The following is a 23900-nucleotide window of genomic DNA, read 5'->3' as shown; positions in this document are numbered from 1 at the left end:
GCCGCCGTCCGGCTCCCCGGCCCCCCAAACAAAGGACCCGCCGGGTCCTAGTGCCCGCTTCTTCCGCTATCCTTGCGCCTCTGGGTCCTAGCGCCGGCTCACCGCACGCTGCCCATCCTGTCCACCTTTTTTGCTTCAGCTCGTGCTCTATACTTACCCCCCACATCTGCCGGCCTTTTTCTTTCTCCTTGCCTACTAGTCTCTGGCCTCCGCCCCTCCTGCACCTGCCTCTAGCTTTGCCCATTTGCAACAGTCCTCTCCACGTGTTTTCCTGCACCCCACTCCATTGCCCCCCTCTAAAGCCCCTTGTTCTTTTGCCTTCTGCCTTACACCTCTTGCACCTTTTGGGGGTTTGCCCGCGGGTTACGGTGCTCTGGGACACCCGCCCCTCACCTTACACGCCAGTTTTTCCGTCTGTCCGCTCGTCCATCCATCCATCCATCCTCCCACACTCCTTCCCTCATTCCGTTTGTTCATCTCTTTCTGACCCTCTGCCCTTTTCTGGGCCTCTTGCCCTGACTCTGGGCTCTTCCTGGACCCCCACCCTCTCTAGGTCTCTGAGTGCCATTAGAGAACCAGCCACCAGCCCCTTCCCCTGATCTTTGTCTCCCGGCCCCCAGAGGGCCTCTGACTTGGTGATCCTTGGGGGTGACAGCGGGCGGGCACCCTGAGAAGTCCCCGAAGAAGTTCGCCAGTGAGAGGCTTTGGAGGAGGAGAGCGCGTGGAGCGGTCTCTCACTGCACTTGCTCTCCCCGGGGACTTGCAGCTCCGGCCTGTCAGTCACTCCCACATTTGCATTTCACGGAGGCTGGCAGGAGAGCTGCCCCGTCTCCCGTCCGCCCAGCCCACCACCCTTCCTCTCCGGAGATGAAATTGGACTGTCAGCGACCTCACCCTATACAGGGGCAAACCTGCACTTGGACATCAGAGAGCGAACCTGAATGGGAGCCCCGGCCACCCTGGGACTGCCCCGCTCTGGGTGGGCAAGGATGGGGCCATTGTCGGGTCTGGGTGCACTGAGCACCGGAAATGGAATCAGACGGGTTTGGTGACTCAGAATTGATTCTCTCCCCCCACCACCACCACTAGGGACAGGGAGGGGGCGTACAGGAGGGAGGGAGGGCTGGGGGAGGGGGGGAAAGCTGCTTTGCACAGCTAAGGTGTTTTTGCAGTCAAGCCAGAAACTGAGGTACAAGGGCAACCCTCTTCCAAAGCCCTCCCTTAAGGAGAGGCTTGTGCCACTGACCAAGGAGTCTTTGAAGATGCTGAAAAGGCCCTGGGGCAACAGGCTCTCTGTGGCTGCGTTGTCAGTGCAGGCCCTGAGAAGCTGGGGCAACTTTGACCATGCTGTGTACCCCCCCCCCCCCGGAAGCAAGACTGAGTTTGGGGGAAGGGCCTGGGAGAGGCTCTTATGTGGGGTGCTACAGCATAGCTGAAAGGACCTGTCGGAGATAGCTCATGAAAGGATTCGGGGATCGATTGTAGAATTTGCCAACACCCGTTTCTCCTTAAATGGGAAAGCAGGCCCAGAATAGAGGGGATTAGTTCCCCACAGTCACCCCACTAGTGAGCAGTGCCCCCCCCCTGTCTCCCTTGGAGTGAATGGCCTGTAAGAAAAATGGCCAGGTCCCTCTGAGGTGGCTGTTGAAGGAAGGCAGGCACTTGACAGAGACCCACTGAAAGACCCTCCAAGGGTCCCCAGCAACAGGAGCTTGTCATTTGTCAAAGGGGTAGGATTCACACCACCCACCGTTAGGGCCTGAGGGTGGAGAGGGGAGAGGGCATCTGGGGCATAGGGTGGGCCTTCTGAACTGCATTTCTCCCCCAGGGGCTGAGTTGGAAGAGAATAGCAAAAACAGGAAGAAGTTGGATGCCATGACCCTCATTAAAGAAGGTGGGCGTTGACACACACGTTAGGGTCAGTGCACTTAGAACCCTACCAACCAAAATAGAGAAAGTGGCAGCTGCATAGAGCTGCGTGGAGAGCCTCACTTTGCTAGGTCCAGGTCAGTCCGTTTCCTGTGAGATGCTAATCATAGGGGGTCAGTGCCCACTCACCTACAAGCCCAAGCTCTAGAGAGAGCCCTTCACTTCCCATGGGGGGGGGGGCCTTTGGCGGGTGGGCTGGGTGTGACTCCAGACCTTATTGGGGAAACCCGGGGCCCTCCGCCCCAGTGACGAGGGCGTCTATCATTGCAGACATGTCCATCTTCGGGCACTGCCCGGCCCAGGACGACTTCTACTTGGTTGTGTGTAACCACTGCAGCCAGGTGGTGAAGCCGCAAGCTTTCCAGAAGCACTGTGGTGAGGGGGCACCTCAAAGGGGTCGGGCAGAGGGAGGTGGGAACCCAACTCTGAGGGCAGGGCCTGGTGGGAGGTCATATGCGGTCCTAGAGGGAGGCAGGTCCGGGGGGTGGGGAGGTGGGGGTTCCTCATCTGAGCAAACCTGTAGCAGCTAGGAGACTCCAGGAAAGGGCTCTGAGGTCTAGGCTGTTGAGTCTTTGAGATGTACACGGAATGAGGAGGAGGGAGGCTGCAAGCTCCGGGTGGAGACACAGTTTCTCCCACCTGGGTGACTGGGCAGGGGTAGTAGCCATTGAGCCCACTCACCTCCGTTACTCTCTCCACCTCCCGGTGACAGAAAGAAGACATGGGCCCCTCAGCAAGCTTTACGCCCGGGCCCCACCTCCCCCTCCAGCCCCCGCCAGCTCCCAGAAATGCCATGTAGTAAATGGGCAGGGACCAGCTTGTAGGGCCCCAGGTTCCACCAGAACCTCCTCGAGGGAGAAGGGCCAGGGGTCCCGGAGCCGTGGCCACCAGCCTCCGGAGCAGACCCAGAAGGACAACCTCTGGTAAGGAGAGGCCATCCCCGATCCTAGCCCAGGGAGGGGTTTGCATGGACCCCAGGCCGAGAGACAGCCAGCCCGATCTGCAGTCTTTGTGCTCCAGGGGCCGAGGGGTGTGTGCTCACCATGTTCTGCAGCCCTGCTAGAGTCCACCCAAGTTTCCTGGGCCGGAAAGGAGCTAGCTCTGGCCCAAGTCCAGGCCCCAGGCCCAGCCGCGCCACCCCCCAGCTCCCGTCCTCTCTCCCCGAGCAGCCTTTTCATGCCTGTGGTGAATCTGGAGAAGATGTCCAGTCTCCCGAAGCCCGATGGACAAGGAATCAGGGTGGCCCCACCCTCAGCTTTCCTTAGCCAGCCTGGCGGCCCCACCAAGGACTCCCCAGGGAAACCCCCCACAGCACCGCCTCCTAAAGACCCCCTGGGCAGGGAGAGCAGCGGAGCAGCCCCCAGCGAAGGCAGCGCCCCTGAGAAGGAGCCTGCTGGGGCCAGATTGACCCCGAAAACCCATCGGAAGATGGCTCGTGAGTAGTCATGGTTTCGGGGTCAGGGAGATGGAATGGGGTCTCCTGGACTACGTTGTTCTTGAGTCAGGTGGGGAGGTCAGGAAGCCCCTGAAGATTTGGTAGGCCCCCTGTCACCCTTAAATGTGGACATGTACTTGACCTGCTTGGTCTCTGGGAAGTTTTTCTCAACCCAGTCATCTGGTCATGGCTAAGGGCACCTGTGCCCAGCAGGTGCAGTGACTTTCACAGGCTGCTCACCTGCCAGGATTCCGCGCACCTGACCCCTCTCACAGCTGGATTCCTTGGCATCCCAGATGCCTGCAGCTGCTTTTGTTTCTTGATACGCATGGCCCTGCTGCCCTGCTCTGGGCTTGGAGAATTCCTAAAGGCATGCCAGGAGCGGGTGGCCAAAAGAGTCTCTGGGGAAGGCCGCAGGCCCAGAGGGCAGGGGTCCTTCTGCCTTAGCTCCCGTCCTTCCCAGGCCCGTGACAGGAAGTGAGCAGCTCTTCCTGGATGTGGCCTTGTAGTTGATGGGAACCGCTTCTCCACAGGGAAGGAGTGTGATCTCAACAGGCAGTGTGGCGTAGTGAATCCAGAAACCAAAACGATCTGCACCCGCCTGTTGACCTGCAAGGTAACCTTCAGACAAGGAGGAGGTGCTGGTGCTGGTGGGGGCAGCAAGCAAGGCTGGCTTTGATGCCCCTCCCCCCAAGGAGGGTTCAGCGCCCGTGGGATTGTAAATGAAGGTGCAGACACCCCCCACCCGCCCCTGCCCACTTGCCCAGGCCAGGGTGTACTGCTACCCCTCAGCCTGGCCAGCTCAGCCCTGCAGCCCCTCACCGTGCTGTCTTCTAGATCCACTCCGTGCACCAGCGCCGGGAGGTCCAGGGTCGGGCCAAAGACTTCGATGTACTGGTGGCAGAGCTGAAGGCCAACTCACGCAAAGGGGAGTCTCCCAAGGAGAAGAGCCCAGGGCGCAAGGAGCCTGTTCCCGAGCGCCCCCCCCAGGACACCCCTGTCCCGGCCCAGGTCCTGACCGTGGCAGCTGCTCCCAGCAGCACCTTCCCCGCTCGGGCCCAGCAGACCTACCTACACTGTGCACTGCCCAGGTACATCTGAGCTCCAGCCCGCCTCAGCCTCACCGGGGGAAATTAGCCCCTTGAAGACAGGCTGGGTGTCCTGAGCATGAGGGGAGACATGGAGTACCTGGTAGTCGGGCAAGAGCACCAGATCCCTGAGTTCCTAACGAAGCACGCCATAGTTCCCCAGCCGCTCCAAAAGGGACCAACACCCGGGATCCAAACATTTTCCCAGCTGGTTTCAACGGGCCTGCAGGAGAAAGACCAGGCTTTCTACTCCCGGAAACAGTTACTGGCTTAGAAACCCGCAGGGGCAGTTCTACTCTGCCTTATAGGGTCACTGTGAATCAGAGTGACCTTAATGGCAGTGAGTTCTCTGGGCCAGAGGCTTGCATTTGGGTAGCTGGGAGTGCCTGGGCCCTGGGTGTCCACTCCCTGGCTCTTCAAGTTCAGAGACTGCCTCACCAGAGGAGACAGAGTACTTCCTGTACCCCGGGGGCAGCTCCCAGACTGGCACCCAGCAGTGTGGCTGGCCCAGAAGGTTGTCTGGAGGAGGCCAGTCTGGGCAGGCAGAGCCCGGGAGTGAGGGGTTTGGGGAGAGAAGCCGTTGGGAGCCGTGGGCTCTGATTTTCTGTCTCTTGCTCTCAGCTCTGCTGCTCCCTCTCTCTTCTCGTGGACTGCCCTGCAGGCCACCTGCCGTGGGTTCTTGGAACAACGTGGGTTCAGGGGCACTCATGCCCACCCGGATCCCATCTCCAGTCACACCCCTTTTGGCCCTTCCAGGTCCCGGGCCTCCTCTGAGAGTGAGCTGGATGATGAAGGCCCCTTTGGGGGCGATGGGGACCCAGGTCTGTTCCCCTTCCCCCTGCCCCGGGGTGGGGCCCACGCCTCCAGCGAGGAGAGTGAGGAGGAGGGGATAGCCGACAGCCTCCACCTCCTCCCTGACTGCCATTATGCAACCCGGCCCCCTCGGCCACAGGCGGTAAGGACCTGGGGGGGTCCGGCCCTCCTGGCCCACAGGATGCGGGAGGAGATCAGATCCAGGAGGAGGCGCCCCCTACCCCACTGCGTGTGCCAGGTCCACTAACCATGTGCTGCCTCCTGCCCTCAGTTCTGCACCTTCGGGAGCCGGCTGGTGAGCCCAGGATGCTACGTGTTTAGCCGCCGGCTGGACCGGTTCTGCTCCGCGCTCAGCTCCATGCTGGAACGTCACCTCAGCTCACACATGTGGAAGTACGTCCCCAGTGCCCAGAAGTTCCCTGCCCTGGCCCCAGGCGGCACCGGGCTTCAGGAGCCCTGAGCCAGTGCTCGTGCCCAGAGGCTTTGGCTTGTGCCAGGAGTGTGGGATAGAGAGGAGCCAGGGAGACGCAGCCACAGTGAGATGTAAAACCAGGTTCTCAGTGGATCTGTAACTGTGTGTCTCCTACAGGCGGCTTCATCATGCTAACCAGAAGTCAGGCGGGGTGAACCACTCCGCTCCTCCACGAGAGGAAGATGAGGCCGTCTGTTTTTTGTTGAATTTACAGCTGAGGAAACGATGGAGTCCTTCCACCGTGTCCTACAGCCTGGAGGGGGCCGGGGTTGGGGGTGGGTGGGGGGCTTGAGTCTGTGGACTGACTCAGGAACAGTGGCTTTGGGTTTAGTTCCTTCTTGTCTTCCTCCTAACCCTCAGTTCCAGCATCTCCCAGCAGATGGCAGCAACGCTGGGGTTCAGGCTATTTCTAAGCGGGGCCGTGGACTAGTGTGTGTGGTGGGGGGAGCGCCTCATACTGACTTGGCAGTCACAATGGGGTTCCTTTTTTTTTTTTTTGGCTGCAGGAAGATCCCGCCTGCGGCTGAGCCTCCAGCCCACCTTGTCAGCTCCCCTCTGTCTGCCCCCCTGAGCCCATCCTCCATGGGCAGCTGTCCCCGCCTTCCAGGGCCACCCTCAAGACCTGCCTGCCCATCCTCTATACCCCCCACCAAGGACAGCCTTGTCCCCAGCTACCCTGCAGGTTCTCCCAGTGTGGGAGCCGCCTGCAGTCAGGCGGAGTGCATGGGCGGAAGCCAGGCCATCACCTCACCACTGCCTGCCAACACGCCTTCCCCGTCCTTCAGCAAACTCCCACCTTCTAAGGCCAGCAAGTCATCCAAAGGCAAGGACGGGGCCGAGGCAGAAGCCTCCTCTCGGAAGCGGAAGTTATCTCCTGGCCCCACCACTTTCAAACGGACCTGCATTCTGGAGCCCGCTGGAAAGGGCAAACCCTCCGGTTGCCGGGGTCTCTCTGCCAAGACTAAAACAGCCCTGGGCATGGGGCTCAATGGGACGGTGGGGCCCAGGGTGAAGCGGGCAGGGCCCCTGGACTGTCAGAGTGCCCCTCACCAGCCTCCCACACCGGTCAAGGCTTCTCAGCTGGAGAACCGGGGAGTGGCTGGACACCCAGCCAAGGGCCTGCTGACCAACTGCCTCTCTGAGGAGGAGGTCGCCAAAAAGCGGAGAAACCTGGCCACTTACTGCCGGCCCGTGAAGGCCAAGCACTGTCAGGCCGGCACCCCTGCCAACGCGGCCTGCTCTGTGCGCCGGAAGAAGCCGGGCCCAGCCCTGGCCTTTGAGGAGAAGTGCTCCACGCTGAAGGTACCAGCCCAGCTTCCTGAAGAGCCTGAGCAAGGAAGGGTCAGACTGGGCCAGGATGGGGTGCACCATGGGTAACAACACCGAGAAAGTGTGAAGGACTCATTTGTTCAGGGAAGGGGACACGGGACATTTCTGGGCCAACTTCTTTAGAGAGAGGTGGGCCAGCTCTTGGCAAAGGGACTCCCAGCTTTCGCCTAATGGGCCTTCTCCAATCCCTAGCCTTCTCCTTTGGGCGAAGGTGATGCTGCCCTTTCCCACTCTGAGTTTGATCAGAGAGCCATGGACGTTGTCCGGGGCTAGCCTTGGTCCTCACTCTAGGAACTGGAGCTACCGCTATTGTCAGAAGGAAGGGCAGCTGAGTTAGTTCCCTGAGTGCTGATGGGACGGGTTGGGGCAATGGGGTGGGGGGTGGGGGTTGTGCTCCGGTCCCTGAGCCATGGCCTAGCCTGCTGAGCAGAGCAGGTAGACCAGCCCTGCTCCTTAGTTCCACCTCTGGCCATCAGGGTAAGGAGGGGTAGAGACACATCTCGGCGTCCTCATATACATGCATGCTGCTGTCCACACGTGCACATTTGTAGATTTTCACCTGCCAGACAAGTTTTCCGGGCTTTTGGCCAAGCAGGTTTATTTGTCCCTTCTCATGGGGGCTCTGGAGTAGCACACCAAGGGCTGGCCATAGGCTTTCGCTTGAGGGGCTTAGTGCAAGTGGGGAGAGGGGACGGCCTCCTAGCTTGGGCTTGGGCTCAGGCCTGGTGTATACCAGCTCCCTGGTACCTGGATGAGCAGTAAATCTGACAGCCCAGAGCTCACGTGCAGGTGTGTATCCTCAGCTCTCCTCCCCAGGCTGCTTCTGCCAGACTGGCTTGCCCAGCCCTGCCAGGCCAGCAGGAGGAAATCACAGCCATGGTCCAGATGGTCCGTGGTTCACTGGGTCGAAGAACTGGCTGGCCCCAGCTGATCCTGTCTCTTGCCTCTTGTCTCCTGCAGTCAAAAGCCCATTAACGAGAAAGTGCCTGCCCACTGCGATGGAGCCGCCAGCACCTCCTCCCTTCCAGATCCGGGCCCCAGGCTGCTGCCGCTTTTTATAACTTTATATTATTTTTTTTAAGAAAAAAGTTCTTTAAAATACCTCAAGACTGTCTCCCTGTTCTGTTGCTGCTAAAAAATATAAAAACAGAATCAGAAAAGGAAGGGAAAAAAAAGTAACAAAATGAGTGTTCTTACTGTTCCCAACCTCAGGAGGCTGAGATAATCAGTCACCAACTCCAGTACCCGCCATGTCGGAAAAAGTCTCTTGTGCTCCTCCCGCCCCCCACCTTCCTTACCCTTCTGTTGTTGGAAGCGATGTGGGAATAACTGGGGTTTCTTATCATGGGGTAAAGGGGTGGGTTTTCTCTCCACACGGGGTGGTTAAGTGTGGCTCAGAGGGAGCAGGCTCCCCAGAATCCTCTAGTCCACAGGTCCCTTCCTTCTGGGGTAGGAGCAGACCACTGCAGCCCCTGCCACTGTGGGCCCACTCCGAAGGGAGATCTGGCAGGGTTGGGGAGGTGCACTTGAGGCTCTACTTTTCACCCTGGGAGCTGCAGCTTCCTGGCTCTCCAACACCACTCAGCTTCCCACCCTGTCTGACTGCCTGCCTGCCCCGGTTTCTTCAGCCTGTGTGCCCTGCTTACTACCAGTAGCCTCGCTTTCTCAACCTCTTCGTGAGTGAGTTGGTAAATGCCCGACCTTGATTTCTGGGGAACAGCAACGTTTGATCTCTCCCTGCCCTATGGGTTTGCCCTTAAGGATTGGGTATACCCTCTACCAGGGAGACTTCATGCTAAAATCAAACCACCTTAGTGGTTGGGAGGGCAGAGGTGGAATTTACACGGCTCCTTTAGGTGTGGAGGCAGGAGAAGGCATGTGGGAGGCTCCCCAGGGCTGAGCAACTGGGGTGGAGGTACCAGGATTGCCCAATTATTCATTTGTCATACCTGGGACACCACAGTGCAGGTGACAAAGGGACTTCTGTACCTCCTCTGGCCCTTCCGACCCAGCTCACCAGGCCCAGGGCACTCTCTTCTGTCATTATACGCTCTCATCTTCCTGTTCTCACACCGAGGAGTTTTGTTCCAATAACACGACAGTAGAGGGGCTGGCAGGGGAGACTGGAAACGCTGTGCTTCTGGAAAACTCAAAACTTGATTTCACATGCTCTATGACGTGTTCGAAGGCTGTGGGGGGGCAGGGAGGTGTTACTGTAATAAGTTACCGTAAACGTGATTTCCACAGCCCCTGTAGGCATAAAGATACGAGTGAGTTTGGCTACAGAAAGCCCAGAGTCGTCTGGTCCCCTTCTGCGAGGGGCGGGGCGCTCCCCCAGAACCTCTCACCTGGGCGGCCGCACTTCCCGCCCAGCCCCCAGGGGGCGCTGTGGGCCACGCCGCCGCACTGCCCGCGGCGTCCCCGGGGAGGAGCCTCTCTGCCGCCGCGGCCGCCTCCGCGAACGCACACCCGGAAGAGGCGCTCCGGCAGCCGGGAGTGTGAGGCCGGTCGGACGCGGCCATGCAAGCCGTGGAGGTAGGTCTGGTTCCCGCTCCAACGAGGGAGCCGAGACTGACCTGCTGGCTGCGGAGAGGCAGCGGGATCTTGGCGCACCTGGTGGCCTTGGGCTTCACCGTCTTTCTGACTGTGCTGTCCCGGCCAGGAACCAGTGAGTGTGCGAGGTGGGGCCAATGGAGGGGGCGGAGCCTAGATGCGGCGGGGCAGCGCTGGGGAGCACGGCGAGAGAGGGGAGTGGGGGACCCCATCCGTGGAGCGGCGGACCGTGGAGGGCTCGCGAGGGCGGGGTGGGGGAAGGGGCCGCCATGGAAGGGTGGAGCTTTGGAGTGTTGGAGAGGGAGGGGGCCAGGCAACCGAAAACAAACTGAACTGACCAGTTCACTGTAAAGCAGGGCTCCTGCTGGAGGATACACGTGAAGGACGGGGCCAAAACCCTTTTAGGACCGGGTCAACCTCCGAGACCTGCCACCTGGGAACCCAGGCCAGACGACTGTCTGTGGCAGGAAGGTCTATTGTTTGTTCCGCGAGAGGCACTAGGCTCCCCTTAACCTGTGGTCAGATTCGTTGGACAAGAACGGTGGTGCCAGCCATCAGCCTGTTCTCTTTGATTCTCAGGTCTTTTCTCCTGGCACCCTGTGTTCATGGCATTGGCGGTGAGTTCGGGCTTCTTTCCACCACTGATTGGTTAGTCTCTACCTCGCTTTATCCCTGGGAAACGGTCCAGCCAATCCTGGGCAGATGCGGCCTTGTTAAGACCCAGAGATGTGGGGCAAAGAGCTTGGTCTCTCTTACCCTGGAATCTGTGGGGTTGGGAAAACCCAGAGGGGTGAGACCATTGGGAAAGCACCAAGTGGTGTGAAGGGAGTGAGGTCTTGGAAGTTAACTGCTTTCTTGGCTGGGTAGACAGAGAAGGGGTATTATCCACCAACACACGCCACCACCATTACCACCAAAGCTGAAGAAAAAGGTTGAGCATTTGCTGTTCCTACTGGTCAAGAAACGGGACTCATTGTCCATGGAGGGTGGGGGGGGTGGCATCTGCTTGACCTTTTAGGACCTGGGCTCCATTGTTGATTCCCAATTGTCCCTAGCCAGGCTGGCTTGTGAAACAGGAGGTCCTAGTGGATGCTCTCGAGCCTGCCTTTGTCTCCCTGGTTTGGATGTCTGAGAGCACCTCCTTTTCCCCAGCCCTCCACCCTGACCCCACCCCCGGCAGGCCCTGCCACTCACTGGCCCTCTCCTGTGTTCACAGTTCTGCCTCTGCATGGCGGAGGCCATCCTACTCGTCTCTCCCTTGTACTCCCCGTTCTTCTTCTGTTCCCGAAAGGCTCGGATCCGTCTCCACTGGGTGGGGCAGACCCTGGCCCTCGTCTGTGCAGCCCTGGGCCTGGGCTTCATCATCTCCAGCAGGAACCGCAGTGAACTGCCCCACCTGGTGTCCTGGCACAGCTGGGTGGGAACTCTGACCCTGCTGGCCACTGGTGGCCAGGCACTGTGTGGACTCTGCCTCCTCTGCCCCCGGGCAGCCAGGGTCTCGAGGGTGGCTCGCCTCAAGCTCTACCATCTGACCTGTGGATTGGTGGTCTACCTGATGGCTACAGTCACGGTGCTTTTGGGCATGTACTCAGTGTGGTTCCAGGCCCAGATCAAAGGTGCAGCCTGGTACCTATGCCTGGCACTGCCCCTCTATCCAGCCTTGGTGATCATGCACCAGATCTCCAGCTCCTACTTGCCAAGGAAGAAAATGGAAATGTGAATTTCTCAGATTGCTGAATACAGGTGGGACACCTGCCTTGGACTTCCACGGTTCCTTTGATGACCTTCAGCGGAGCCACTTCAAAAGTGGTAGGGTTTTTGCACTTCTTGGCTGGGCCAGGTGCTACAGAATCCGGAGTGACTGTTGTGGAGGTGCCGACACTGGGCTGAAGTGGGCACATGTGTGGCATGCGAGTGGACAGTAGTGGGGAGCTTGAGCCTGAAGCCTCCATTCGTGGCTGTGGACAGTGGGGTGGTGGTGGGAGTGGAGGCCTTACTTGCATACCTCATGAAGAATTGGGTTCCTCAGCCTCAGTGGGAGCTATGGGTATTTGGGTGGTGTCTGAGAAAGCAGTGTGGCGTCATGGGGAGCCCCGAGACCTCATTCCAGGGCTTAGGCTTTGTTGTGTGACACTAAGCAAGTCACATGTCTTCGGATCTCAGGTTCCTCCTCTGTGAAATGAATGCTTCTTAACTCATGGACGAGCCCCTTTCCTCTCTAACAGCCAGTGTCTGTCCACGCACTCGACCCCGCTCTGGACCACGCGGCAGACCCAGGATGTGATTGTTACACATTCTTCCTTCTCCCTGGCCTCCCCTGGAGGGACAGTTCTGGCCTGGGGGCTTTCAGAAATCTACTGATTTGATCCCTGGACCAAAGCACAAGGGGCAGGGTGGCATTGCAGAGAGAAGGGGCCCCAATGAGGGTCTCCTGGACTCCTGAGACAGTGATGGCACTGCCGTCCCTTTAAAGCTTTTAAGGGAGCAGAAGGGCATGGGCTGGCCCACTGCCCACCCTAGTTTCCAGCCTCCCCCCACCCCCAAAACACACACACACACACTGCTGCACTCTAGGCGGAGGAGAAGAGTTCAGCTACAGCCTCCTTCAAGCCTACCTTGCAGCAGGCTCCGTTAGGCTCCTTTCCCTGATGTCGACTCCCAAGCTAAACTCTCCTGGGCATCTCGGGCCATGTCCATCGTGAGGCTCACCAGGCTCTGGCTTTAGCACAAAGCTACAGGAAGCTACTCTGAGTTCTTTAGAACAGAATTCGGACCAAGGAAATAAGGCAACACCTCTGATCCAGGGGAAACAGAGTCCTCCTGATTCCCTGGCTCCCCTTGTCATTTAAACTTTCCTCGGTTGTGACTTTAGCCTGTTCTTTGGCCCAGGAAGGGGCCAAGCTTGCAGCCAGCTGGCGATGAGGGTTGGGCTTTCTTCCCTACAGAGACCTTCCTTGTTCCAGACTGGAAGTAGCTCCCCAGACTGCCTCAGACATGAGGGCCGGGTGCCAGACTGGTTAGCTGTGATGTGGCTGCATTTGCCGGGAAGATGTCACCTTCATAGATCATGGCGGACTGAAGACAGCTGAGCCAGGAAGGCTGCTGTTGAGGCAGGTAGAGACAGCTCCTGGGAACAGCGCAGTGGAAGCTCCAGAAGGCCTGGAGTCTAGCTGCTGGAGCTTCCTTGCTTCGGGGAAGCAAGGGGTATACCTCCCCCTAAGAAAAATCATCTCCCTGCTTTCCAGTCCATGCTGACTCTTCACAACCCTATAGACAGGGTAGAACTGCCCCTCTGGGTTTCCGAGACTATAACTTTTTATGGGAACAGAAACCCCTGTCTTTCTCCTGAGGAGCAGCTGGTGGTTTCGAACTGCTGACCTTGTGGTTAGCAGCCCAGTGCATAACCACTACACCAGTAGGGCTCCCGGGAGTTCGTTGATATCAGTAATTTGGATGTACTAGGTCTGCTGAGGATTCGGGACCTCTTCCTCCTGTGACTCAGAAGCAAAGCAGTAAATCTGAGTCCACAGTACAGGAACGGGGTTGCACAGGCAGCAGTGCCCCAATTGGGCAATACTAGGCTTCTCCTGGGTTAGATAGCATCTCGGGAGCTCTATAGACTTTGAGCATCAAAACAGAGGCCCTTGCTGTACAGAGGGTGACTGCCCATCCCCCAGTGAATGCCTTTTTCTCTCTTCTCCAACTGTCTACTGTGTTCTGAACGTGGAAGGAATAGTTATGGGGGGGGGGGCGCATGGAGGAGAGCCTCCCCTAGGGCCACTCTGATCTAGGGAATTCCAGCCCCCCTGCCCCCATCACATTTCCATCAGGCCCAGTGCTGGGGGCGGGGGTGGGGGCTCGCCTGTGTACAGCAGGGTAAACAGGCCAGGTAAGGTTCACCAGCTGGTGCTGAGAACCAAGCAGCCAGCACCCTAGAGCCTGAGGTGTTGCCGCCTCCCAGGTGGTACGGGGGCTGGTGGGCGGGCGGGCGGACGGCAGGCAGGCAGGCAGGCAGGCGTGCTGACAGCCGGCAGTTTGTGTGGGCTGTGCCAGCTGATGTCTATTCCCAGCCCTGGGAGGAAGAGGGAAGTCATTTATATTTTGCAGGAAGAAGGGGTCCCTACTGTCACTCTCCTGGAGGGCAGAGGGGAAGGCCCAGGTCTTTCCCCAGCTTAGCTGTGTCTGATGGCCCAGCAGGGAGCGCATCACTAGGGCGAGCCCTGCTTTGTGGTGTGCCAGGTTGTGGGGCAACTTCTTGACCTCCCTTCTTCTCTGTCACCACCTGCCCTCACACCCTGGGGCAGCAGCTGGACAGCCATTAGAATTCAGTGCCTGGGCTCCCCCTCCAGCCCAGCGCACAGGGTCTGATCTGCAGATGTCTCCTGCTTGGATGTTTCTTCCCCTCCTGCCCAGCCCTCCATCACTTGTACTTCTCCATCTGGGAATCTTTGCTGGGCTCCCCAGCCATGAAGCGGGAGGCCTTGGGGAAGAAGCCAAGGCTGTCCTTTTGCCCTTGTCCTGTGACTCGGGGAAGCTGCTTGTCCTTAGCCAGGTCTGCTTCAGCCAGGGTGTTTAGATGGAGGAAAAGAAAAAAGTGTGGGCTTGTCATTTGCCCACATTTGCATATCAGGTTCCCCAAGTCCTGATTCAGAGTATGAGGCACTCCAGCCCAGGTGGGGTTATTATAGAATGGGATTACCATTTTCAGGTCTAGTAATCTCTAGCAAGCCCCCATCTTTCCTGTAGCCGGTGAGTGAGTGGCAGGAGCTCCCTGGCAATGTGTTCTAGCCCCCTCGCCTGGCGTCTGCAGAAACGGGTGTCAGGCTGCTGTCTGCTGCCAGCCTGTGCAGCATCCCCTGGGCAGGATACCCCTCCCCACTCCCTGACACTGACCAGTCCACTTGCTCGTCCTGTCCCCACCTTCACACCCCCATGCATAGCTGCTGTGGGTCTTGTTTTTGAAACCTCGCCATGGGAGAGCCAGGCATCCTGCCTGAGCCAGCTGGCTGCTGTGTTGAGGCCTGTTCACAGTTAATAATAATCATTAGCTGAATGGTACTGGGGCCTTTCAGCTTCAGATCTGTAAGCACTTGCAGGCTGAGTCAGCCAGCCCCCTCCTCTCTTCTTCCTGGGCTGCAGTCTAACCCAATGGGGAGGGTGTGTGGCTTGCCTTCAGCCATGCCCGAGGCGTCACTCCAGTTGTGGGCACTGAGCCCTCTGAGTAAGGAAGATGGCCTTTGCACCTGACAAGTCCAGCTGTAGGAGCCTGAACAAAGCCTGGTGCATTCGCTCAGACCAAGGGCCACTTGACTCTGGACCTGTGGTCCTCCTGTTCAACTGGTTGGCTTCCAAGGACACTGCCAGCCTGAGGCCCCAGCCCTCTTGGTGCCTTCTGAAAGCTTAGGGAACAGGAACACTTCTGTCGGGTGCCCTCCATGGCCCTCTTTCCTGGTGGCATCAATAGTCTCACTGGCCTGAGAGCTAGGCAGTCTGCTGCCTGGGTTACTAAGCTCCTGACAGGTGGCTGTGGGCAGATCACTGGTAGACCTACCTCACAGGGATGTGAGTGAGATGAATGAATGCCAACAGGCACCGAAAAATGACAAAGCATTAAACAATTGTAAACACATGGTATTGCTGTCTATTTTTCCACTCCTCGAGCCTGGCCCTGGGCTGTTGATTCTCTGGGAGGCACTGAACTGCGGGGGGAATGAGGCTTAGGGGACTGCAGTCTCAGAGAAGTAAGTGGGCACACTCACATCCTCCTCGAGGCAGAATGGGCCCTGGCCACCCCTTGCCTGCCTGGTGGCTTTGGGTGAGGAAGCTGGAGGAGAACCTGGCCCTGGGTCCGTAGCTCCCGCCCCACCTGCTGCAAATGCCCGGAGCTGCCGGTCACAAGTCAGTCTGTCTTCTTCCTAATTCTGTCCTGACCCAGGAAAGCAAGGGATGGGGGCGTGACAGTAATGGACACAGCCCTGATGCCAGGCCAGGCCCTGCAGCTGCAGAGTGGACCGAAGGTACCAAGGTTCCCAGGGGTCCACGGGTTTGCTTCCCATCCCCATTTCAGGTTCTCAGAACCACAGTCCCCTCCTGCACAAAGTACTTTATTGGATTTGAAACACACCCCGAGAAAGCAGTTCTGTTTAAATGTTTAATTAGAGGAAGGATGTTTTGCATTCCATTTGCCTGAGAATAAGCGGCAGTCCTGAAGGAGACATCCCGGCCAAGGAGCCACAGCAAGACAGAGGCCTGAATCTTTATTTTTTTAAATGGTGCCGGTTTCTGGCCGGGGATCCAGCGAGAGACACCAGTTGGGCACTGAGCAAGCAGCTTCAGCGTTCCTGACCAGCATCGGGCAGAGAGGAAGCGCAGCTGAATGAACTGGGCATTGCCCTGAAGAGTGGTGCCCATCACACGGGGCTGGGCTCTAAGGAACCCACCCCAAGCCTCCCCTTGACCCCAGCCCCGTGGCCTTCTGGGGAACAGGAGTCCCCACTTTTAACCCACATGCTATTGTGAGCAGTTACCAGATGATTTTTAACCTGTATTGATTCTTCGGTGGTACTAAAGGTCCAACTCTGTCTCCCAGAATGTCTGTGAGCAGATTCTGGGTCCCCTCAGCGCTAAGGACCGCAGGCTTGGGCCAGGCCTCCTGTGTAGGCTCTCTTGGAACCAACCTCCTGAGAAGGCAGCAGTCCTGGCCCAGCGCAGCAGCTGACAGGCACTCGGAGGCCCCACAGCAAGGTTCCATGCCCTGGTTCCACCCCCTCTGGGCCCCCGGCAGCAGCAGGCACAGGTAGGCAGGAAGGCCTTAGGCATCTCTACCACCTGACCTTTTCCAGTTACAGCCCAAAGCCAGCTGAAGGGGCTTGACTTGGAAGCTGGGTTAGCCTTCCTCTCAGCCCCGGGAGAGCAAGCATCCAACACAGGCCCATAAAGCCAGCCCTCCCCCCGCAGAGGCCTGCACCTTTTCTGCAGTGTGGATGAGTGGAGTGATGCTCCACTGGTTTCCTGGGAAACAAGGAATGGTCAAGGCTGAAAGGGAAGGAATTGAGAGATCGGATGAGACAGAGCCTAGGCTCCCTTTCCCCGTGAACTCTCACCTTTTCTGAAAGAAGAGGGTCCTATCAGTCTCTCTGCCCCTCCCAGCAGAGCACTACCTGAGAGGCACTAGGGGACAGAACCTTCTGTCAGGTCTGGGAGATAAAATTGCACATCTTGGCCAGAATCTAGGGCACACCTGGTGGTTTGGGAGGGAGGGGCTGGGGGCATGCAGCCGTCACTTCCCGGAATGATGGGTGGGGCTGCATCAGCAGTGCTCAGGCATGTGTGTGAACGTGTGCACAGGTTAGCACTCAAGTGGACAGGACTCGGGTGACTTCGCCTCACCTCCCCTGCTCTCTCACTGGGTTGTTGGTTGGCCCTGGAGTGAGCCTAAGTCGAGAGGCCTGGCCCAATCCTGGGTATCCTTAGAAAGCACTGAGAAGTAACGGAATGGGCTTGGCACAGACCGGAATAGAGGGGGAGAACTCCAAGCATCCTTCTCCAGACCTGCTCTCTTTACCAGCTTCAACCCCTCAGCCAAACTGGTGGCCCCAGCAAACACTGCTTCTGTCATTTAATTGGCTGCCAAGGTTGATTTGTCTGACGTGGCTGGTTATGAGGTACCGCCATCCCTCACCACTCTGGTGGTTTCTCCCGAGGTGAGAAAAGACAACTTTCCAGGCAGACGAAGGCTGGAAATGAGGCTTCTTTTATCCTTACACCATTTCCTCTCTCCTTTGGACTCCACCAAGACAAGTCCCTGCTGAGAATACAGAGAGCAACGAACCAGTAGCATGTGCAGTTAGGTAGAATCTAGCCCACTTTCTGGTAGGCCGTGCCTGTGGCATGAAAGTAAGGGCTGCATTCATTCCATCCCCTGCAAAGCCCTAGTGGAAGAGTAGTTACAAATTGGGTTGCTAACTGCAAGGTCAGCAGTTCAAAGCCATCAGCAGGAGGATGGCTTTCTACTCCTGTCAAGAGTTACAGTCCCAGAAACCCACAGGGGCAGTTCTGCAGGCTTGCTGTGAGCCATCATTGACGGCAGTTTCATTTTGTTCTTTGTTGCAACACCTAGGATACACGTAACTGCCAATGAATGTTAATCTGCCCCTTAAAGGAGTCTACCCGTAGCCTGAGATGGTGCGTGCTGCACTTACAGCATGAAATGTACTTGCAGTTAAAAACAATAATGGAGAAGCGAGCTGCTGCCCACTACTTTTTTTTTTTTAACCCAGTCCCAGCATTTTCCCAGAGAACAGTGAGCAGACTGGAACCATCAGACTTAATAGAACTCTGCAGGGCGGCAGCGTTGCTCACCAGGGATCCGGGAAGCCTCCATTCTCTCCAGGCTTTAGCTCTGAGGAATGCAGTGTCTAAACTCTTCACTGTCAGTCTCAGTGACATTTATTTCTAACCCCGCCCCAGAATCTTTCCAAGGAATCAGCAAATGATGGCCCCTGGGCCAACCATCCCACTGCCTGTATTTGGATTCTTAGCTCTGGAGCCAAGAATAGCTTTTACCTTTTTACAGGGCATGTTAAATTTATATGAAATTCAAATGGCCATTTCCACAAATAAAGTTTTATTGGGACCCAGCCACAGTAATTCACTACTGCAGTATTGACAGCTGCTTTCCTATTGTTGGGTGCTCCTGACTATGTTTACGATCTGGCTTGTTCAAGAAAAAGTGTGCTCTGAGCTCTTTTAATGCCTGCATGTGAAGTCTAACCAAAGCCTTAATAATATTTAAATATATTCTCTCCCTAGATAAGGGCTCTGGTGGCATCGTAGTGACCTGATGGATGACTAACCACAAGGTCAGCAGTTCGAAACCACCAGTCACTCTGCTGGAAGAAAATAAGGCTTACTATTCCCGTAAAGAGTCACAATCCCGGAAACCCCAGAAGGGGCTCTACAGTCCTATAGGGTTGCTGTGACTCGGCATCACCCCAGGGCAGTGAGTTAGCACCATGGTTGTTGTTTTCTGACAGACACGCCACACCCTTCTGAGGTACAGTGAGCCCTGCCCTTGGGCTGAAAAAATAAAAACGAGCCATAGACTTTGCCAGAGACTCAAGCCAGGTTTAATGATCGTTCTCTAGTTTCCAGAGCCCAGAGGCTCTGAGGTTTGCCAGCCTGGGTGTACACAAGTGCGAGCAACAGGGGCCTGGACACAGGGGAGCCCACTCACTTTGCCAGCAGGGCTACAGGGATGTACAAAGGTCAGAACACACAGAGACCTGGGACCCATCCGCTTTCCACCCCGTGAGGGGTGTGCCCGCTAATTCTAGCCCCTTTCTGGGAGCCCATACACACAGGCCAAAACCAAAACCAAACGAAAACCACAAATAAGTCACATAGATTGAAGAGCTCGGTCACACTCTCTCTGACACCTACATTTTCGGAGCCATGTCTGGTTCATGGGTTGGGGAGGGGAGGAAGTGATCGCTCAGCCTTCTCTTATAATCAGACCCAGCCCTCTCTCTTGGGCTTCTTCCAGTGAGCTCACATGATGCTGGTGACGTAACCCCTAGGGAACAGTTACCTCTGAGTCCTATCCACTGAGACCTGTGATGGCATGTGGCTAGCCGGCTCAGTGTCTTCCACCAGACTGCTAATTCGGGGGCCCAACCAGTGGTACCGTAAAGAGACTTAGAGCCACAGGCTCACCTTGTTCCTTACAACTGGAGAGGGCATTGGAAGAACCTGGCCCTCCAGTTCTCACAAGCTCGGCCAGCATGCCTACAGAAGCCTGCTTCATTAGCTGTGCCCCCTACAGATGTTCAGAGCCTTAACTTCAGTGGGGTCTGGAGGAGGATCTGCAGCCTGGACAGGAGACTTTCCCTGGTAAGTCTGAAGAGGAAGTCCTGTTCCTACGCCTCCAGTAGCAAAGTGCTCAGGAGTCTCCGGAACAGAACCAGCCGCCCTCCCCTTTCCAGGGCAGTTAGCACAGGAAAAGCTATGCACAGCAGCTTGGGCCTCTGCCCGCTTGCTCCTGGCCCTTCAGTGACTTAGTTCTCGTAAATTCCTACCCTGGACTTTAGGCAAAGGGAGGTTTCTGAGGGAAGAGACTGGAAGAACCAGCTATATCCTCCCACTCCTTCCAGTGGCTTCTGTCAGAGAGGCCCGAACTCCAGCCCCTGCAGAGAAGTAATTCAGTGCCATGGAGATGGGGGTGAAGTGTCAGGGCATTGAGAGATTTCAAGTACAAGTGATTGTGTATTTGGGGAGCCTGGCGTGGTAACTGTCTCTCCTACAGGCTAAGAAAACGGGGTGCGTGAAATTGTGCACGGAGGTGGAGACCACTGAGAGGGGGCATGGGCAGGGCCTGTCCTGGTGGAAGTTAAGGTGCTGCGGGCATGCATACCTGTAAGCATGCACACCTATGAGCATGCAGGTACTTGAGGGAAATGCCGCACCCTCTCTTGACCAAACGAGGTCGCTCAGGGCAGACAGCCATCTTCAGATCTAGGCACAGACAAGGGAGGGGCCGAGTTCCAGTCCACCCCCCACAATCTTAAACCTGGTCCTCTGAGCAAACACCCTTCCCCTCAGGGAATCATCCCTCTGGGAAACTAAAGAGCACGTCAGGTAAGCAGAGGCTCTGGAGAACTTCCAATGGACACAGAACGCAAGGGGGGGGGGGCGGAGAGAAGGGGGAGACTGAAAAAGACCGACATCAGAGAACAATTTCACCTTTGCCCTGCTCACCTCCGGCCAAAGCTCTGAGCAACCACCTCCCAGGGCCTAGAGAGACCTGAAAGGGAGCCCGAATCTCTACACCCAAAGTATTCTGCAACCTTGGGTGGAACGTTGGGCTCATTCTGTGGCGCTCCTCTGGCCTAACAGCCACAAGTCCAGGGGCCTCTGGCTGAGAGGGGCGGGGGTTGCGGGGGGCCCCCCACCCCCACCCCTTGGGAAAGTTTGGTGCCATTGGCTGTCTGCCACAGGATGGCCTGCAACCTTGTGGCGAGGACAGAGCGCTAATCCATGCTTCAAATTGCCATTCTGGGCAGACTGGCTTTGCAGCAGGGGCGAGAACCCTGGGAGAGAAGCAAGGCAGCTCTGGGATCCCAGGTCTGCTCTACCCCCAGCTCAGTCTAACCCAGAGGGAGCAGACTCTCTCCTTGCATAGCAGCATATTGGGGGACACTCGGAACCCCACCTAAGCTGGATGAGACTGAATGAAGAGTTAGCATACACTGGACTTCAGGTAGGTCCAGCAGGATCCTACATAGGAGAGGCTGGTTTATCCCCACCCCTCTACTGTGATGTGGCCCTCCATCCTTTGTCCCTGGTAAGCTCTCCCACAAAAGCTCTGCCTTCAGCAGTGCCTAACCTGGTCTGCCACACAGGTGCTGGGAATCAAACGCTAACCAGGGGCTTCACAGACCAGCCAGGCAATCTGCAGCCATGCCCTCCCTCCCCCGCTGCGTTCTACAAGTTTTCTGCTGGCACCTGTGCTGACATGGACCCCCTCCACCACCCCTTCAGTCCATGCTGTAGACCCTCTGTGCCATTAGGTAAAAAACCAGGCACAAATGCCACATCTCACTTTGCAGCCATGCCTGAGAGGCAACAGGCCAGGGCTTGACCCCAAGGCTGTTTGGGAAAGAGGAGGATGGTGCCGATGGGAAGTCTCACAACAACTTTGGGGAATGTTACCCACTGGGGTCTTCACCTTTCCTGAATCCTCGGCTGTAACGTCGGACTTACTGGCCAGGAAGCACGTACTAGAGCCTGTCCCTAGTGAGGCTCCTGTGGAAGGCCACCTTCCCCCTCACCCCCACCCCACAGCATCACAGGTGCAGGTGGGCAGAGATGGGGAAAAATATGACAGCCCCTCCCGAATGGTTCTCCCTTAAGGAGCTAGGGATGATCTTGAAAAAGTTTGGGGCTTTCCCTCACCCCTCCTCATTCCTACCCAGTGCAGCCACACTCCTCCTCGGTCACATTCGGAGTTGCCCGGCTTTGGGGCAGGGAGTAGCCTTTGCCTGAGGTTTAATATAACCACGTTTGAAGATGATGGCAGTTACACTCTACCTGTGACTAATTCTCTTCAGATTGTGGGGGAACCCTCTCCCTTGGGCAGCCAGCCCTCTCTTCCACCCCCTCGTATCCTTCAGGGGTGCATTACCTCTCCTGGGGCAGAATCTTCCCACCAACCCACCCTGATCACACCACAATGGGCGTATCGGAGAACACGGAGCTGACCGACTCGGGATCCGACATCCTCCGCTGGCCCTTGCCTGTCACATCGGGCACCGGCAGGGTGTTGCCTGGCTTGAGCTTGCCGTTTTGACCTTGCCCAGGTCCAGCAGGTTCCAGGAAGGCCACCCGCCGGTCAAAGCCATCATCCTTGTCCCCGCCAGCCATAGGGTCGTGGTTGGGTGTGGTACTAAGCATGGAAGAACTGAGGCTGTCTCCCTGGTGGCTGGAGGGCTTTTCGACGCCCCGACACCAGCAGCGGCAAGGGGTAAGGTACAGGTATATAAGGACCAGGACCACGCTGAGGATACAGCCCACCAGGGTGGTATAGGCTGTATTGAGGGTTTCGTGGTGTCCGTGCAAGGTGAAATTGTGCACTTTGATCTCCACAGACAGTGTCTCATTGAAAGCCTCCCCCGTGGCGTAGCAGGTATACACACCCCCATCCTCCACCTGGACATGATGGAGAACAAGGCTGCCATCTGGAGACATGCTGGCCGTCCCATTGGCCACCTCACTTAGCACCCGCTCATTGTTTGGTGTCACCCATACCTTCGTCATCCCCTGCTGCTTGGTGTCACACTGGATGGTCAACCTGTCCCCCAGGTGGGCCTCCGTGGCCTGCTCCTTGTACTCGTTGCAGTTGAGAAAGCTCATGTTGAAGACGTTGTACAGCTTCTTGGAGTTCTTGCAGTAGAGATCCTCGTGGAAGTCCGTCACCGAGCTCAGCTGCCGGTACTGCCAGTGGGAGAAGAGCTGGTACAGCTTGCAGTCGCAGTGAAGGGGGTTGTTGTGCAGGTACAGCCCGTTCTTGATCCATGCGGGCAGCTTCTGCAGGTCAGTCAAGGGCAGCATATTCAGCTTGTTGGAGGAGAGGTCCAGGAGCGTCAGCTTGGACAGCTTGGTGCCTTCCTTGACCAGCTCAAGCGGGAAGCGGGTGATCTGGTTCTGGCTCAAGTAGAGTTTCTGCAGCTGGCCCATGTCCTCGAAGGCGCTGCGGTCCACCTCGGCGATGTGGTTGTTGTAGAGCAGCAGCACCTCCAGGACCTGCAGCTCGCTGAAAAGGAACTCGTCCAGGGTGTGCAGCTGGTTGGAGGAGAGGTCTAGGTAGCGCAGCCTGGGCACCGGGGAAAAGGCCTCAGAGGAGATGAAGTTCAAGCGGTTGTGGCTCAGCAGCAGGGTGTGCAGGTGGGTCAGGCGGGTGTGCGTCCACTCAGCCCGCAGGCGGCTCAGGTTGTTGTGGCTGAGGTCCAACAGGGCCGTATAGCTGGGCAGGGCCTGGGGCACGCTGGGCAGCTGCTGCTTGGAGCAGCTGAGGATGTTGCTGGCACACAGACAGGCGGCCGGACAGCTAACCATAGGACGGCCAGCTCTGGACACCTCAAAGAGGAGCAGGAACAAGGTCAGCAGCAGGAGCCAGAGGCCTCGCAGGTCACGCTGGGGTTGCATAGTGTCGCTGGGGAGCGTGAGGCAGGCCACAAGGAAGCTCTGGAAGGGCATCACCCAGGCGTGTTCTGGCAGGGCAAGGAAGGGTTACTTTCACTACAGCCTTGCAGGGGAAAGGATGGGTTTGTGGTCTGCGGAGGGGAGGGGATGGAGTGGGGGGGAGCGCAGTGTAGGAACCCTCCCTTCCATCCTCCACCCCCCACTCTGTTCGGCTAGAACAGGAAGGACGAGCTGCTGGGTGGTCAGTTCGCGGACACTGGGCACGCAGGCCTCCTGGGTCTGGGTCCGAGCTCACAGGGTGTAGGATGGGTGTGTGCCCAGGTGTCGCAGACGGCTGGGGTCACCGGGAGCGCACGGGCCGGGCTTGGAGCGGGGTCAGCGGGGCCTAGGGGAGGAGCTGAGGGAAGGTCAACCGCGCACCAGGCCGGGTAGGTCCCCGGGGCCGGCGGGGAAGGCACCCCGCGGGGCTGCCGGACACTGCACCTGCTCGGAGAGGACGCGTCTCAGCCCATGGCGGGTCCGGGAGCTCCGTCGCGGCCTCCCGAGGCGGCGCCGCACTGGCCGGCCTGTCACGACGCCCGCC

At 57.6% G+C, this 23900-nt stretch overlaps 3 protein-coding genes across 5 annotated transcripts; 2 read left to right on the top strand and 1 right to left on the bottom strand.

The window, feature by feature from the left end:
• Window positions 1–752: 752 nt before the first annotated feature.
• Window positions 753–8173, top strand: ATXN7L2 (ataxin 7 like 2). Its single transcript, XM_030886097.2, has 11 exons — window positions 753–979; window positions 1829–1894; window positions 2200–2304; window positions 2642–2852; window positions 3099–3364; window positions 3898–3980; window positions 4202–4455; window positions 5209–5407; window positions 5537–5658; window positions 6244–7039; window positions 8027–8173. Exons 1-11 carry the CDS (start codon window positions 868–870, stop codon window positions 8039–8041), a joined length of 2229 nt encoding a protein of 742 aa, XP_030741957.2. The 5' UTR covers window positions 753–867; the 3' UTR covers window positions 8042–8173.
• Window positions 8174–9567: 1394 nt separating this feature from the next.
• Window positions 9568–11817, top strand: LOC101644639 (probable transmembrane reductase CYB561D1). Of its 3 annotated transcripts, none has more exons than XM_045291928.1 (3): window positions 9568–9601; window positions 10199–10236; window positions 10836–11817. In XM_045291928.1, the coding sequence occupies exons 2-3, from the start codon at window positions 10225–10227 to the stop codon at window positions 11337–11339; spliced, it is 516 nt and encodes a 171-aa protein (XP_045147863.1). In that variant the 5' UTR covers window positions 9568–9601; window positions 10199–10224; the 3' UTR covers window positions 11340–11817. The 3 variants fall into 3 exon arrangements, with proteins under 3 accessions (XP_045147863.1, XP_004699271.1, XP_045147864.1); XM_004699214.2 differs by having other exon boundaries at window positions 9587–9734; XM_045291929.1 differs by lacking the exon at window positions 9568–9601 and adding an exon at window positions 9673–9747.
• Window positions 11818–18729: 6912 nt separating this feature from the next.
• AMIGO1 (adhesion molecule with Ig like domain 1) lies at window positions 18730–23875 on the bottom strand. Its single transcript, XM_045292157.1, has 2 exons — window positions 23801–23875; window positions 18730–23385 (listed from the first exon to the last, which is right to left on the bottom strand). The coding sequence occupies exon 2, from the start codon at window positions 23369–23371 to the stop codon at window positions 21839–21841; it is 1533 nt and encodes a 510-aa protein (XP_045148092.1). The 5' UTR covers window positions 23372–23385; window positions 23801–23875; the 3' UTR covers window positions 18730–21838.
• Between the last annotated feature and the right edge of the window lie 25 nt (window positions 23876–23900).

The sequence above is a fragment of the Echinops telfairi genome, unplaced genomic scaffold, assembly GCF_000313985.2.
Source record: "Echinops telfairi isolate 266 unplaced genomic scaffold, ASM31398v2 ScPeMD7_443;HRSCAF=831, whole genome shotgun sequence".
Taxonomy (NCBI): domain Eukaryota; kingdom Metazoa; phylum Chordata; class Mammalia; order Afrosoricida; family Tenrecidae; genus Echinops; species Echinops telfairi.
This window is presented reverse-complemented; position numbering and strand designations above follow the sequence as displayed.

What these genes read in the sequence shown, in the direction of transcription:
- ATXN7L2 (XM_030886097.2), top strand. Translation starts at nt 868, where the DNA reads ATGAAATTGGACTGTCAGCGACCTCACCCTATACAGGGGCAAACCTGC. An exon ending in CATGACCCTCATTAAAGAAG is followed by an intron (nt 1,895 to 2,199) that starts GTGGGCGTTGAC and finishes CTATCATTGCAG; the next exon opens with ACATGTCCATCTTCGGGCAC. An exon ending in GGCCCCCTCGGCCACAGGCG is followed by an intron (nt 5,408 to 5,536) that starts GTAAGGACCTGG and finishes TCCTGCCCTCAG; the next exon opens with TTCTGCACCTTCGGGAGCCG.
- AMIGO1 (XM_045292157.1), bottom strand. Translation starts at nt 23,371, where the DNA reads ATGCCCTTCCAGAGCTTCCTTGTGGCCTGCCTCACGCTCCCCAGCGAC.
- LOC101644639 (XM_004699214.2), top strand. Translation starts at nt 9,587, where the DNA reads ATGCAAGCCGTGGAGGTAGGTCTGGTTCCCGCTCCAACGAGGGAGCCG. An exon ending in GCTGTCCCGGCCAGGAACCA is followed by an intron (nt 9,735 to 10,198) that starts GTGAGTGTGCGA and finishes TTTGATTCTCAG; the next exon opens with GTCTTTTCTCCTGGCACCCT. An exon ending in CTGTGTTCATGGCATTGGCG is followed by an intron (nt 10,237 to 10,835) that starts GTGAGTTCGGGC and finishes CTGTGTTCACAG; the next exon opens with TTCTGCCTCTGCATGGCGGA.